This window comes from Muntiacus reevesi, chromosome 19 (assembly GCF_963930625.1).
Source record: "Muntiacus reevesi chromosome 19, mMunRee1.1, whole genome shotgun sequence".
In the NCBI taxonomy this organism is placed as follows: domain Eukaryota; kingdom Metazoa; phylum Chordata; class Mammalia; order Artiodactyla; family Cervidae; genus Muntiacus; species Muntiacus reevesi.
This window is the reverse complement of record NC_089267.1, coordinates 37,713,286-37,730,282: the sequence shown is the minus strand read 5'-3', so window position 1 is coordinate 37,730,282 and position 16,997 is coordinate 37,713,286. Positions and strand designations below refer to the sequence as shown.

General features: G+C 39.7%; 1 protein-coding gene across 3 annotated transcripts in view; it reads right to left on the bottom strand.

Annotated features, from left to right (window-relative positions):
- Positions 1–1,005: 1,005 nt before the first annotated feature.
- The window catches only part of METTL24 (methyltransferase like 24), a 111,096-nt gene continuing 95,104 nt past the window's right edge, over positions 1,006–16,997 (bottom strand). For 2 of the 3 annotated variants that reach the window (XM_065911443.1, XM_065911444.1), the window contains one exon: positions 1,006–3,716. In XM_065911443.1, the coding sequence (XP_065767515.1) occupies positions 3,402–3,716 (315 nt within the window). In that variant the 3' untranslated portion in view covers positions 1,006–3,401. The remainder of the gene's footprint in view (positions 3,717–16,997) is intronic. The other variant, XM_065911445.1, reaches the window with a different exon arrangement.

Genomic DNA, 16,997 nt, shown 5'->3' with positions numbered 1-16,997 from the left:
GAATCAGGAATAATCTATGCACAGTATTAGGGACATAGTAAGCTCTCAGTAAATAGCAGCTCTTGATTCTGCCTGTTTGTTTTCTGCATTTTGTTTATCTTGTTTTTGTGGTGGCCCTGGCCTCCAGGGTGAGGGCCAGAGGTGCTGCCCAGCATCCTACAATGCACACAATGGCCCTCCTTCCTTCCCCCAACAAAGAATTATCCAATCCAAATGGAAATAACACTCAGGTTAAAAAACCCTGGCCCACACAATAAGCATAATAATTCTAGAGGCAGGGAAACCATAGCAACAGTCAGAATATTCATCACAAATTTCAAACTATCTATGAAGGGAATGAAGGACAATCTTAGAAAAAAGCACAAAATAAGTACAAATAATTATTGAACAGGCTGCCTAAGTAGGTGGGTGTGGGTGCGTGTGTTTGTGATTTATTTTGAGTTTGTCTTTATTTTTTTCTCAACAGTACATCCATTCTTATGCTTCAGATATATATAGATAGATAGATAGATAGATATAGTGTGATGAACTCGATATTCTGTACCACCAATCTGGAATAAATCGTAACTTAAGCTGTACAAAGGGAGCTTTCAGTAATGTTCTTAATCTTCAAGACCATGAATCAGGAACCTTGGTGTGAGCATGAATACATCTAAAACCTAATCATACTAGACATTTAGAATTAGTATACTTCATGTGTTTAGTCACTTCAGTCAGGTCTGACTCTTCATGACCCCATGGACAGTAGCCTGCCAGGCTCCTCTGTACATAGGATTCTCCAGGCAAGAATACTGGAGTGGGTAGCCTTTCCCTTCTCCAGGGAATCTTCCCAAGCCAGGGATCAAACCTGGATCTCCTGCATTGCAGGTGGGTTTCTTTACCAGATGAGTCACCAGGGAAGCAGTATAACTCATACCTTGGTGTAGAAGAAGGGTTAAAAGGTTTAAATAAAAAAGATCTACTATGTTTAATGTATAAAATTTTTATTAAAAATGAAAGGTAATCTATGATGTAATCCAAACAGGATTAGGACTAAAGTTAACTTTGTTTTGGAGGCTATACCATGCAAACTAACAAGATAAAACACTTTAGAGTTTTATGGACTTTTTGTACTTTTGAAACACCTAGGGACATTGAAAGCAACTAAACTGCTAACTTATTCAAGCTGGCCCTGTCACATCAATAACTTTTGTTAATGTCCTGTAAGTTTTAATTTAAAAATTTATATATTTTTTTCAGTTTAATGTAGGTTTATTGTTTGTTTTTTTATTAGTTGGAGGCTAATTATTTTACAATATTGTAGTGTATTGACATGAATCAGCCATGGAGCTACATGTATTCCCCATCCCGATCCCCCCTCCCACCTCCCTCTCCACCCGATTCCTCTGGGTCTTCCCAGTGCACCAGGTCCAAGCACTTGTCTCATGCATCCAACCTGGGCTGGTGATCTGTTTCACCCTAGATAATATACATGTTTTGATGCTGTTCTCTCGAGACATCCCACCCTCGCCTTCTCCCACAGAGTCCAAAAGTCTGTTCTGTACATCTGTGTCTCTTTTTCTGTTTTGCATATAGGGTTATCATTACCATCTTTCTAAATTCCATATATATGTGTTAGTATGCTGTAAAGGGAACCCTCTTACACTGTTGGCGGGAGTGCAAACTAGTACAGCCGCTATGGAGAACCATGTGGAGATTCCTTAAAAAACTGGAAATAGAACTGCCATATGACCCAGCAATACCACTTCTGGGCATACACACCAAGGAAACCAGATCTGAAAGAGACACGTGCACCCCAATGTTCATCGCAGCACTGTTTATAATAGCTAGGACATGGAAGCAACCTAGATGCCCATCAGCAGACGAATGGATAAGGAAGCTGTGGTACATATACATCATGGAATATTACTCAGCCGTTAAAAAGAATTCATTTGAATCAGTTCTAATGAGATGGATGAAGTAAACCAGAAAGATAAAGAACATTACAGCATACTAACACATTTATATTTTTAAAAAATCATCACTACTAATTCAGAAAGTCTTATTCCCTTTTGAAGTCAAGTTAGTAAGATGATATAACTCTATTGTATTTGGCTTCTCACCTGAGGAATATTTTCAAACCACTGCAAAAAGCAAAAAAGCAAACCCAGGGAATGTTTAGAGTAGAAGGAGGTAAAACAATGGGGATAAGGAATTAAGGTCTAGTAATAATCAGTACTCTATTTTCTCCCAAAATTTCTTAAACAAACAGTGTATGTATTACTGTTTTCTTGAGATATAGAAAATGCCAAAAGATGTATTTAATATATCAAAGGTAATAATTTGATTTATTTTTACACTATTTAATTATTTGAAATAGGATTTTAGAAAATCATTTATAGAAGTAAATGTCTAATTCTTGTAGACAGAAAAGATGGAGATCATTTAAACTATTGAGAATATGCATTCCCTGCTTACTTTTAAAAAATATATAAAATATATACAGTGTGTTTGATATTACCACACTGTATCTATCCCAGGAAAAAAAGAGAAACTGGCCCTTAGGCCACAGGCTTACAATGAATGCCAGTTGGCAGAAAGGAAAATCTCATTTAATCTTGGAGATAATGTATTAAAAAAATAATAATAATGACACCATAGGCAAGTCCATAGTTGAAAAATCAGGTTGGAAGACACTCAAATTCTGTTTTGAGTTTAGTTTCATGGGAACAGAGGGGATTTAAGGCTGAACATAAAAAGAATCCTGAGTTGAAGAACATAATAGTCTAGTCTTTCTTACTCAGTTATAGAATTTGGTGTGTCTGCATTCCCAGAAACTAGAATCAGTGGTTCTTATAAAGTCACAGCATGGCTTCAGCAAAGGTTGAGGAGGAATGATTGAAATCTACAAGGCTGTAAAGAATGTTATTGACACAGTGAACAAGAAAATCCTTGAGCAAGGTGAGTGAATAGCAAATGAAAGGCTATTTTAAACAGCAGGCTACATATTTAAGGATCTCATCAACCCAGGAAAAATAGAAATGTTATATAATTTCTTTTTCATGGTGGTGAACTCATGGTTTATAGATACATAATTAATTTTAGGGAAAACTGAGATAAATGGGGGATTATCTTCCAAGTTAAGGTGAGGAAGGACAAGCATTTCCACTCTGTTTGAGGCAAAAGGCATAGAGCTTGGGTTTGGGCAGATGGAGGTTGACTCCTGTGTCTGTCCCCTCAACATGTATTAACTGTTCCCCTACCATATGCCAAGCCACATGTACTACAAAGCTAATAACACAACTTCTGCCTCAAGCAAGTCACAGGCTAGTGGGAGCCTAGACAAGTAAACCAATAACTAGAATCATGGACATGTTTCTTGCTGCAAATATTTCCTTGAGTTCTTGATGAGATCCTGTGTCCTATTTCCATCTTGTATTCACCCAACCCAGAGTATAACAGCTACTCGCATTGAAAATATCTTTTTTCAGGAAAAGCTGAGGTTTAGATAAGTCCTTGTAACTATGAAAAAGCCTGAAATCCTGTAGTTCTAACTCTTTAAGGAGGCTGTACCAGAACCGCACAACACTGCTGTCACTGCCACTGACCTCAAACCCGGGCCAGTGGAGATGGATCTCAAAGATGAGCTGTCCAATTTGTTCGAGGACATCTTCCAGAATAAGATTTTCCAAAACTTTCCATTCTGCGCTTTCCAGATCCGCTTTGAGAACATCAATCTGTAACAAAATGATGAAATGAGATTAGCAGAGTCAGTAAACATTGTTAAAAATACCATTGCTATCAGGAGCATCACTATATAGCTGCTTCCCAAAAGAGCAGAAATTTTCAAATTTTAGAGTTAGAAGTCTTTTTCAAATGGCTACTTATGACATGATTTTCTAACCTCACTCCACACACAAATAATGAAATACCAGCCAGAAATCATGATGGACCCTCTTACTCTCTGCCCAGTGGGCATGGATGTCCAGGAAGGAAATGCTGGAGCATGTATATCTCCATGTCCGCAGTTTCTCCCCAGCAACCAATATGCTGCTTAGGGGAACTCAGTCCTGGAAGAATGGTGGCCTATAAGGAAGGACTGGCAGAGGGCCACTGCCTATAGGAACCACCTCAAAAACCTTGACAACTCCTTTTCCCCTACCAGTTTCACCAGGATTGAAAGCTAGGGGAAGAGATCTCAGCTCTCTGAATACTAGGCTTGAAAAAAAAAAAAGTATTAACAGTATTCTGTGACTTTTTAAAAAAGTATTTATGCCAGTATAGCATTCTAAGAAAAAATTAATAAAACCATTCCCAGTTCATTTACTGAACACAAGTTCACATTCCAGGTGAGATAGGATACAGGATGAAAAGTAGGATGGGAGAGAGTTTGCCATCAAGTTATGAGAAGGATCTCCTTTCTGCTGGCTTTGCACAAAATCCATTAGAATAACAGAATACCAGACACCTCCAGAAAGCAATGAAAGCTAATTACTTAGCGAATGCTTATATATCCTGGCACTATGCTAAGTGCTTCACCTTGCAATATTCATTTACTCCTCTCAACAATTCTGCATGGGTGTATCCCTATTTAAAGTTGAGGAAACCAGACTCAGAGAGTAACTCATCCTTGGTCACACAGTTGGAGAGACAGTGGTGAAACATGAACTGAGTCTGTTTATATGGCCCATGTTCTTAATCATGACATGATATTGAATTCCCATAAACCACAAAAGGGAAAGTGGTAAATCAGAGTTCCTAAAAGGCTTTTGGTTTGGGAAATAAGGTGCTATTGGAGAGGGAGTAAGGATCACTGAGTCCAAGTATTGTTATCAGCATCACCATTTTACGTTGGAAAGCAGAGCACTGTCCATCTTAAAGAATCACTTTCCCACATACATTATCTCAGCAAAATAGCCCTCTAGGTAGGCAAGGATTTGGTAAAAAGGACTTTTCTGCTGCCAAGAAATGGGGGAAGGGGTGTATAGGGGATAATTTGACCACACAGAAGAAGGCTAGCACATTCAGACACAAACTGGAATAATTAAGATGGAGGGAATCACTGCAAAGCCCATAGTTCCAAGAGGTGACAACAAAACCCTACACAGCTCTTCAGGAAGCTGCCAACTGAAGTTACCAAAGTCCTGCCCATGAAAGTGACTTTTCAGAAGGATAGACAAGAACCAAGACCAGCCCTGCCCCGGCCTTTCCTTTCTCTCACTGCGTGTCTATTTGACGAGCTTCTCATTTGCAGCTGAGACATGAGGCTGCCAGTGGTAAAATTCCTTATGTGATCTCAGAGTTGACTGGAGAAGTTAACATGGAGTTTAGATACAATTGCTCTAAGAAAATGATCTTTGCCCGGCATCCTGAGACCCGTCAGGAAAGGCTTTCACTCTCTTGCCTTGAACAGTACCTCCTGGTCCACAGGGAAACAGTGATGATAACAACCCCAAGACTATCAAGAGGCCTTAGAAAAGGCTAGACATCCATAAACCAGCTTTTTTTTTTTTTAATTCAATGGTTCTAAAATCAAAGAGAAAAAGTTTAAAAAAACAAAAACAATCTTCTTTTCTAAAAGGAACTGAGCAAAGGCAGGTTCCATGTGAACATACACAAGGCTGAAATAATTCTCATGACTTGGATACAACAGAGCTAATTCATTCTTTTTTTCATTTCTGCTGCCCTGGTGCATCCTTGGCTTTGTTTAATCTGTGAAGTTTTAAGCAGAATATTCCTGAATTGGGATAATTAAGCTGCTGAAAGAAATATTAAATCAAAACTTCACAAAATTTTCTAATTTATACAGAAAATCTCCAAAACTCAAAGCCAACATTTGTTGGGTCAATTCACACAGTGAAGAATTTCTTAGGTTTCTTTATAGATTCATTTTTCACCATGACTTTCTCTGAGTTTGAATATATTGAATGTGATCTATAAATCAAAGTATTAAAGTGGCAGGATAAAGTTAATCAGCCTAAAATTGACCTAAAAACTATACTGGTGAATTGACTTAAAAACTATACTGGTGAACTAACATATTTTTTCTAAACATAGTTTTTAAATAAGCTATCAACATACCTAACATATTCTTTCCAAACATATTTTTAAAATAAGCCATTAATCAAAAGTTATAAGCAACTGGGAAAAATAATTAGGTTAGTCATAGCAAATATATGCTTTCTTTAGAAATTCAATTTTCATTTACAAAAAGTATTTCAAATATGACCACACTCCCCCGCCCCCTTCTGAATCCAGTGACAGAATTCTCTACTTCAATCAGAATGATATAGGTTGATCTCAATCATGCAACCCAGGGGGAACACAGAACTGAGGAGGACATAGCTCTTTCCTATCTTCCAGCCTCAGAGCACAGATAGCCAAAAGCTGTGAATAAAACATGATCTTCTCTTCCAGTGTGCTTTTTCTATTTCTTGCCTTTTAGAATGTTCTATTACCACAACAATTTTGCAAGTGTGATTTCCATTCTTACTGCATAATGCACCCAATATTATTGTTATTATAAGGTGCTAAACATCTCTGAATAAGATATGTCACTTTTAACATTTTAATATCAGCTTTCAACAATTATGGCACTAAAAATCATGCAAATTATTATATCGGAATAATCAAGTGCCAATCCTAATACAGTTAGGTTAAATCAGGTTTCTTGGAAAAAACAACTAAATGTTGGCTCTCTGTAAACTCTGGAATAACCAAAGACATATTCTCAAAAAAAGTAGATGAAGCAGCCTACTTAGCATAACTTCAGAGGTCCTATCAAAATTACCTCCTTTTCTTTGTGCCAGAAATATATAATAAATCACCTTTAATAGAACTTTTTGAGGAAATGAGAATTTTAATTTTAACTGGATTAAGATGTGAGGCTATCTGACAGCTCCCTTTTCATGGGCACACGTTTATCCCATGTTCATCCACCTAGAACTGCAAAGATGAGAGGAAAGGGGGTTGGTGGTAAAATTCATTGGCAATGACTATTAGCTTGCTAGATCTGCTATAAAAAAGTGCCACAGATTGTGTGACTTCAACAACAGAAATTTACTCTCTCAGAGTTCTGTAGGCTAGACGTCCAAAATCAAAGTGAACCAACAGTGCTGGTTCCTCTGAGAGCTATAGAGGATGCTCTGTTTCATGGCCGTCTCATAACTTCTGGTGGTTTGCTGGAAATCTTTGGCATTCCTTGGCCTCTGCATGGCTCTGATCTGTCTTCACAATGTTATTCCTGTTTCTGTGTCCAAATTTCCCCTTTATAAAGACACCAAACATACTGAATTAGGGCCCCACCCTACACCATTATGACTTCACTTAAACTAATTAACGTCTGTCTTGACCCTGACCCTATTTCCAGTTAAGATCACATTCTGAGGAACTAGGAGTTTCTACCTCAGCATATGCATGTGGCGGGGGATGGGGGAGTGGGGGCTGTGCTACTGCTATAGAGCTTTGGCAAGGTAGTATGAGTTCAGGAGCCCATTTTCCGAGGCCAGTGCCTAGGGAAAGTGTCTTGTACCATAGATCTAAGCGCTAGCAACTATCTGAGGGAACTGTGGGTGTTATCCTGTCCGTCCCTACCCCAGCCAACACTGAAAGTTCCAATCTTGCTAAGTGTCAAAGCCAAAGCAGATCAATAAGCCTCCAAAGCCAACTAAAACCATCATCATAAAACCCCTATGCTTCAATCCCTGGGTCTTTCTCAGACACACAACGAGGCCCAGCAGGTGCAGCTTGTCTTTGATACCTTTCTGTTCCCTAACTCATTCCTTTCCCTCCTCTAGAACTCCTTCAAGTAGTCAACTTCCTCATGCTACACTCCCCACCTGAGTCTTTTCCCCTTCAAAAGGGCCCTCCAGCAGGGTAGGCAAATTTTGTCACTTGCTTGTAGACTAGCCAGAGGGCAAAAGTAGAAGCTGCAACATCTTTAAAGGCCACCAGCATCATTTCTGCTGCATTCTGTTGGCCAAAGCAAACCACAAGGCTAACTCAGATTCAAGGAGAGATGAAACAGATGCCCCTTCTGAGAAGAGGAGCAGCATACACAGAAAGGGTGAGATGGTCATTGTTCGTGGCCCTGTCTGCCTATACTTGACCTCAATCATCGAAAAAAATATTATTTTATATACAAATCCATGAATGAACTACAGTATTACCACAGAAGTGAACCTTAACTGGACACAAGCAATACTCCAGGAAAACTGAATAAAAAAGCATTTATTCATCAGAATATTATTAAGGAAAGGACATTAGGGAATTCCCTGGCAATCCAGTGGTTAGGACTCCATGCTTTCACTGCCAAAGGCCTGAGTTCAAATCCCTGATTCGGGAATTAGGATCCCACAAGCCACTCAGTGTGGCCCCTCCTTCCTCTAAAAAGGGCAGGTTAATTAAAACATGGCATTTTCTATTAGATCTGGCTTTCTTTGGAATTTGACAGAGAATCTGGGATATCCAATGGATTAAGGATGACTAATAAAGAAAATTCTGAAAAGAACAAGTATATGTATAAGTCCTAGATATTATATCAGTCTACTAGGGCTACTATAACAAAATACCACAGACTGAGTGGCTTAACATCAAAAATTTGTTTTCTCACAGTTCTGGAGGCTGAAAGTCCAGGATCAAAGTGTAAACAGATTTGATTTCTCCAGAAGCCCCTCTCCGTGGTTTGCTGATGGCTACTTCCTCACTGTCCTCACATGACAATGAGGACATGGTCCTTTCCTCTGTGTGAGCACTCCTTGTATCTCTTCCTTTTCTTACAAGAACACCAGCCCATTCTAACTTCAATTAACCTTATTTAGCTCCTTAAAGGCTCTGTCACCAAACACAGTCATATTGAGGGTGAACGCTTCAATTTGTGAACTTTGGTGGGGAAACAATTCAGTCCATAACAGATATAAAACAGGTACTTTTGCTGTACATGATTTAGAGGCAACCAGTATCTCTTCAAAAAGAGTTTTAAAATCCACCCCTGTTATTGCTAACACAGGCTAGCTGCTGGAGAAAACCAGCAGTTCTTCCTACATCGTTGTTGTTGTTCAATCACGAAGTCATGTCTGACCCTTTGCGACCCCATGGACTACAGCACGCAGGGCTTCCCTGTCCTTCACCATCTCCCAGAGGTTGCTCAGACTTGCCTATTGAGTTGGTGATGCCATCCAACCATCTCATCCTCTGTCAATCCCTTCTCCTCCTGCCCTCAATCTTTCCCAGCATCAGGGTCTTTTCCAATGAGGTGGTTCTTTGCATCACGTGGCCAAAGTATTGGAGCTTCAGCATCAGCATCAGTCCTTCCAATGAATATTCAGGGTTGATTTCCTTTAGGATTGACTGATTCATTCTCCTTATAGTCCAAGGGACTCTCAAGAGTCTTCTTCAGCACCAGAGTTCGAAAGTATCCGTTCTTCAGCGCTCAGCCTCCTTTATGGTCCAACTCTCACATCTATACATGACTACTGGAAAAACCATAGCTTTGACTATATGGACCTTTGTTGGCAAAGTGATGTCTCTGCTTTTTAAGACACTGTCTAGGTTTGTCTTCCTCCATAACTAACAGCTAACTCCAGTGCTGGGTGGTAAAAATGTGAGCCACCTCACGTTAATTGAAGGCCAGTCATAGACACTGTGGCAGAGTTTATTTTCCAAAGATGGTCTCACCATTAAATCCCATCTCACATTCTTTTCTACAATATGGCCTTGACCTTCCTCCCACCAACAGATGAAGTTGATATTCCCTTCCCAGAGATGGCTTCTTGGGGTTGGCAACCGGCACAGTCATACCAGGCCCCACACTTAGAAGGGCTCAACATTTGGTTTCTTGCTCTGATGTTGCCAACTTGAATTCTTTAATATGTTTTGAACAAGAGACCCTACACTTTGTACTCAGCCCCACAATTATGTATCCTGTTCTGTGATCCTGCCCTTGAATATTGATGGACTCATGACCAGTGACTACTAAAGTATGGTAGAAGTGACTCTAGGTGATGATATCCAAGCACAGGCTTTGTTCACTGATACTCTTTCTCTTAAAAATTTCAGCCACAAGGCAAAGTGTCCAAGTGCCCTGAGGCCATCATGCCATGAGTCCAAACTAGCCCTTGCAGAGAGACCACACAAAAGAGACTCTGAATCAATATGCAGAGAGTGATGCCTGGCCAACCCCTGTTGCTCCAACCATCATCCAACTGCAACCTGAAGAGAGACCCTGAGCCAGAACCACCTAGAAAAGCCCTCCCCAAACACTGACCTCCAGAAACTGGGAGAGATCAATGATCAATTACTGTTGTTTTAAAAAGCTTAAGTTTTGCGGGTGACTCATAATGTAGCAGGAGATAACTAGAACAGAGACCAAGTACCATTTATGCAAATCTTCTTTTGAAACATTAATTGGACAGTGTCAAATACTATATATTCCAAAGCTGTGACTTCTAGATTTTAAGGTATATTTAACAAAAAATATTTTCTTATTATAAAAAAAGGAACAACAATACGGGACTTCCCTAGTGGTACAGTGGATAGGAATCCACTTGCCAATGTAAGGGACACAGGTTTGATCCCTGGTCTGGGAAGATCCCTTGGAGAAGGGAATGGCCACCCACTCCAGTATTCTTGCCTGGAGAATTTCATGGACAGAGGAGCCTGGTGAGCGAGATACAGTCATGGGGTTGGAAAGAACTGGACACTACAGAGCAACTAAGACTTTCACTTATTCACCGGAAGATCCCACATGTCCTGGAGCAACTAAAGCCCATGCAGCACAACTAATGAACCTGCGCTCTAGAGCCCTCAGGCTGCATCTACTGAAGCCCGTGTGCCTAGAGCCTGTGCTTCACAAGGAAGAGTAGCCCCGCTCAACACAACTAGAGAAAGCCTGAGCACATCAACGAAGACCCAGCACAACCAAAACTAAATAAAATTTCTAAAAAGGTACAAAGTCATTATATAAAAATTAAAGCTACAGATAAGCAAAAAGAAAAGGAATTAAGATACCTGTGATCTAGAGTTTAAAAACAGTTAACTTGAACACCTGGTATATTTCTTGCTAAACATTTTTCTTTGCCTTCAACACACACACACACATACACACATGCACAAAACACAGCCTACATGGGCATAATTCAGATACACATGCTGTTTATAAAATTAGAATTATACTGTTTTAAATTTGCTTTTCAATGTAACAGACCATGAATATTTTTTCAGGCCAACACATTTTCAACTAAAATGTTCTCTCAAACAGTGTCCCTGGGAGCTTTCATAAGAATGTGATGCAGGTGAGCGAGGCCCCTGCAGGACTGAGGCAGATGTGGGGGAGGAATAGACCCTCCACTTGGTTCAACAGGAGCAGCTCCCCTTTTCTCTCTTTTATATGCTTGGAATCCTTTGCAAATTTGTGCCTGAGAAAGAGATATCCTGTTCAAGAAAAAAAATATTTTTGGAAGCCTCCGTCTATAACTTGTGTTTTTAACAACTTTTATATTGGTTTAATTCACTTAATCAAATCCCTCTTCTGATGGCCATTTAGGTTCTTTCCAATTGGATGATGTTGTCAACTGAGGTGTTCAACCAACTTGCAACTAAATATTTAAGCATGTTCAATTCTTTCCTTAAGAATAGGAACACTTCCTATTGTTCCTTCTCCCTTGGAGAAGGGAATGGCCACCCACTCCAAGAGAGAACTGGCAGGTTCAAAATATAGGCACAGTTTACACTTTTAATAATTATACTAACCAGTAGCCCCTTCCAGTCCCTGCTCTCGAGAAACTGAGGACAATCCAGATTGTGCTAAGACTGGGAATCTGTGCAGACAGACACACCACTAAAAGCTCCTCCACTGTTATTAGTTCAGTCATCACTGGCTTGTTCATATTATCCTAAAGCTACATGATACTCTGGAGCATTCCTAAACAAACCTATGCTTTTATGTCCCAGTGATTCACTAGAGTAGATAAAAAACTGCACGCCATTTAAAGAAGAGAAAACAAGCAAATCAATTTTAACTAAGTATATGTTAAACTGTCTTTATATAAATTTTTATTTAAAACATTTTAATAAAAATGCTTTATCTATTGCTCTGTGTGTGTGCGCGTGCTAAGTCACTTCAGTCATGTTTGCCTCTTTGCAACCCTGTGGACTGGAGCACACCAGGCTCCTCTGTCCATGGGGATTCTCTAGGCAAGAATACTGGAGTGGGTTGCCCTCCTCCAGGGGTTCTTCCCAACCCAGGGATTGAAATCGGGTCTCCTGCATGGGCAGGCAGGTTTTTTACCACTAGCACCACCTGGGAAGCCCCCTATTGTTCCATATTAAACCTTTAAAAGGAGATAGATTCTTTTTTCCATGCATAAAATGTGAGTTAAAGCTTCAAACTGAAAACCACAATGAGGTACCATTACACGCCAGTCAGGATGGCTGCTATCCAAAAGTCTACAAGCAATAAATGCTGGAGAGGGTGTGGAGAAAAGGGAACCCTCTTGCACTGTTGGTGGGAATGCAAACTAGTACAGCCACTATGGAAAACAGTGTGGAGATTTCTTAAAAAACTGGAAATAGAACTACCATATGACCCAGCAATACCACTTCTGGGCATACACACTAAGGAAACCAGATCTGAAAGAGACACGTGCACCCCAATGTTCATCGCAGCACTGTTTATAATAGCCAGGACATGGAAGCAACCTAGATGCCCATCAGCAGACGAATGGATAAGGAAGCTGTGGTACATATACACCATGGAATATTACTCAGCTGTTAAAAAGAATTCATTTGAATCAGTTCTAATGAGATGGATGAAACTGGAGCCCATTATACAGAGTGAGGTGAGCCACTTTATCTTTATAAAGAACATTACAGTATACTAACAGATATATACGGAATTTAGAAAGATGGTAACGATGGCCCTATATGCAGGGCAGAAGAAGAGACGCAGAAGTACAGAACAGACTTTTGAACTCTGTGGGAGAAGGTGAGGGTGGGATGTTTCGAAAGAACAGCATGTATATTATCTATGGTGAAACAGACCACCAGCCCAGGTGGGAGGCATGAGTCAAGTGCTCGGGCCTGTTGGGCTGGGAAGATCCAGAGGAATCGGGTGGAGAGGGAGGTGGGATGGGAGACCGGGATGGGGAATTCGTGTAACTCTATGGCTGATTCACATCAATGTATAACAAAACCCACTGAAAAATTTAAAAAAAAAAAAAAAAAAAGCTTCAAACTGGTTATTGTTGTTCAGTTATTCAGTCATGTCTGACTCTTTGTGACCCCATGGTGCAGCATTCCAGGCTTCCCTGTCCTTCACTATCTCCCAGAGTTTGCTCAAACTCATGTTCATTAAGTCAATGATGTCATCAAACCGTCCAATCAACCTCATCCTCTGTCACCCCCTTCTCCTCCTGCCCTCAATCTTTCCCAGCATCAGGGTCTTTTCCAATGAATCAGCTCTCTACATCATGTGGCCATAGTATGAGAGCTTCAGCTTCAGCAGCAGTCCTTCCTGTGAATATCAGGGTTGATTTCCTTTAGGACTGACTGGTTTGATCGCCAGCGACTCTCAAGAGTCTTCTCCAGCACCACAATTTGAAAGTATCAGTTTTTCAGTGTTCAGCCTTCTTTATGGTCCAACTCTCACATTCATACATGACTACTGGAAAAACCATAGCTTCGACTATATGGACCTTTGTCAGCAAAGTGATGTCTTTGCTTTTTAAGACACTGTCCAGGTTTGTCATAGCTTTTCTTCCAAGGAGCAACTGTCTTACCATCCTTTATAATTAACATTCTAATTAATCATTATATTAATCAAAATCCTTGGCTAAAAGCCAAAACTACATAACACCAATAAAATGTCAATATTAACCATACAGCTTATCAAACAACTAACATAGAACAAGGGACTTCTTTCATTTGTGCCACAATTGACCTACAAACATAGCTGCTTGCTTTCAACATGGGCAGTTTGGCTTTGAAGCCAGAATCATACACTGTGTATATGGCATTTACAGATATATCTCACACTTTGTAAAAGACAGATTCCTGAAAAAGAGTGTAGAAACTGAGTTTTGGAATTAGGCTCTATTTTTAAAATTATTATTTATTTAACTACTCATTGAGTTATTCATAAATATTTTTTAATTAATTTATCAGCAATTACCTATCACCCTAACAATAAATGCTACATTCATTCTCCATACTCACTGTGGTCTAGGTCAATATTCAATCATAATTTCAAAATTATTTTATCAATACAACTTCTTTTAGTTTAATTATGAAAAGTTGCTATTTAATGATTAAAGCAAAGCAAATCCAGGCTTTTAAATAACATCTTCTTAAAGCAAGATATACCTCTGCACCTACAAAATTAAAACCTGAACAAACATATTAGAAAGAGGATCCTGTTTTGTAGAAAAATAGAAGAAATTAATCTATCTTAAATGAACAAGAGGATTAAAAGTGTCTTTAAGAGCCTTAGACTTTAAACACACTAAATCAGGCCCAGTTATCTGGGCCTGGCATTCTGGCTGGCAGAAATGTGGCATTATAGGATATCTGCTACCACTAAGAAATGGGAGATAAGATTGCCCTGAATAGCATGGGAAATATGAAGGATCACTCTAAGCTAATGTAGGACCATTTCTGAACTAATAATAAAAGAAAATAATTTTATGTAGTAATCAGCTCACAGAACTGACCTCTACAGGGAGCAATACTCTGTAAATGAATTTTAAAGGAATTAAGGAAAACATTTATAAACAAAGACTTACTTTGTCAAATATCTAGCCTACTTCACAGGGGCTAACCTGAAGCTGCTGGGCGAGAAACTTCTGGGCTGGGAGAGGTCATATAACATGTAACACCAGAAATATAGGTCAGGGACAGAAATGGGTGAGCCAGTGACACATCAAGAAGTCAGCAGGGATTCATGTTGATGTTTGACAGAAAACAACAAAATTCTATAAAGCAATTATCCTTCAATTAAAAAATAAATTTAAAAAAAAGTCAGCAGGGCTACTGGTGACATGCAACAGAAAGGAACCAAGAAGCACAAAGTTAGGCAGGATCGAAGTAGCAAAAAGGGACCCGGCCCAGAACAGAGTCAGATAGCAACAAGGACAGCACCAGGCAACTGCTTGAATTTCCATCATCATAAAAAGTTCTATTGGACAGTGCTGTTCAGAGTATCACATGCATCAGATATACCAAGTGATATTTGGAGCATCACATGAATCAGCCGGGGGGCTTGTGAACACATAAGCTCTGATTCAGTGGATCTGGAGTGGGGCCTGAGTGTTTGCATTTTCATCAGGAGCCCAGCTGTGGTGATGTCATTGATTGAAGGATGACACTTTGAGAACCATCAGACAAACACTTTGAGAATCACTGGACTTAGCTGATGACATTGGTTGAGTTTTTATGGTTTTCAAAGGACTTGACCTCAGCTCAACTAAAATCATGTTATCTGGTCCCATCACTTCATGGCAAATAGATGAAGAAGCAATGGAAACAGTGAGAGACTTTATTTTCTTGGGCTCCAAAATCACTGGAGATGGTGACTGTAGCCAGGTAGTTAAAAGATCCTTGCTCCTTGGAAGAAAAACTATGACAAACCTGGATACCATATTAAAAAGCAGAGACATTACTTTGCCAAAAAAGGTCTGTCTCATCAAAGCTATGGTTTTTCTGGTAGTCATGTATGGATGTGAGAGTTGGGCTATAAAGAAAGCTGAGCGCCTAAGAACTGATGCTTTTGAATTATGGTGTTGAAGACTCTTGAGAGTCCCTTGGACTGCAAGGAGATCCAACCAGTCCATCCTAAAGGAAAATCAGTCCTGAATATTCATTGGAAGGACTGATGCTAAAGCTGAAGCTCCAATCCTTTGGACTCCTGAATGGAAGAACTGACTCATTGGAAAAGACCCTGATGCTGGGAGAGATTGAAGGCAGGAGGAGAAGGGGACAACAGAGGACAAGATGGTTGGATGGCATCACTGACTCGATGGACGTGAGTTTGAGCAAGCTCTGGGAGTTGGTGAAGGACAGGGAAGCCTGGCATGCTGCAGTCCCTGGGGTCACAAAGAGTCAGACACGACTGAATGACTGAGCTGAACTGACCTCAGCACAGGCTGGGTTCTCCCTCCTCTCATGAACAGATGCAGAAAGTACCTATGCACTGGTAATCTTTGGCCTGGAAAGGTATATGTTGTTTTCCCAATACCAGATTTTTTCTTAATTAGCACACAGTTAGGTCAGGGATTCCTAAACATATCATCAAGGTGTTGGTGAGGCTTGTAACTCCTTGAAACTGTGTACAAAAAAAAATGTGTGTTTATGCCCATGAGCACTTTTCTAAGAAAATTGTAGTTCCTGGGACCTTGTCTCAGGACCTTATCCTTATCAGTTGCCTTATCACATGAATCAGAGGAAAGCAACAGGACTCCTACTACAGGGCTTTCTTGAGATTAAAGGAGAAATGTACATAACTCACCATGCACAGCACCTAACACAGAGTATGTGCTCCTTTGGTGTTAGATATTAATCTGATCAATTCTTAGTGTAGTCCATAATCCCTTCACACCCCTCCACTTAGTTAACATTATCATGTTTAAACTAACATTGAAATGGGGCTTGTCTGTACCATAGCAACCAGGTTTGGGGAGGTGACTCAGGGGTAGAATTAAAATTTAGTACAGGAAATATACAGAGGTATTTCAAACATGATCATCAAGAATCATCTCTATACAGCACATTGGCAGGTAAAGTTGAAAATAGTTTCAACTACATTTCCATCTGACAATGGGCAAAATAGGTATAATTCTTATGTCCTAGACTGGACACTAAGCTGCATGAAGCCATTAACTTATATTTTATAATCTGTAGTTTGTATAATTTTAAAATATTTATTTATTTGGTTGCACTGGGTCTCAGTTGTGGCATTGAGATCTTTGTTGCAACTTGTAGGATCTTTAGCTGTGGAATGCAAACTCTTAGTTGTAGCAATGTGAGAT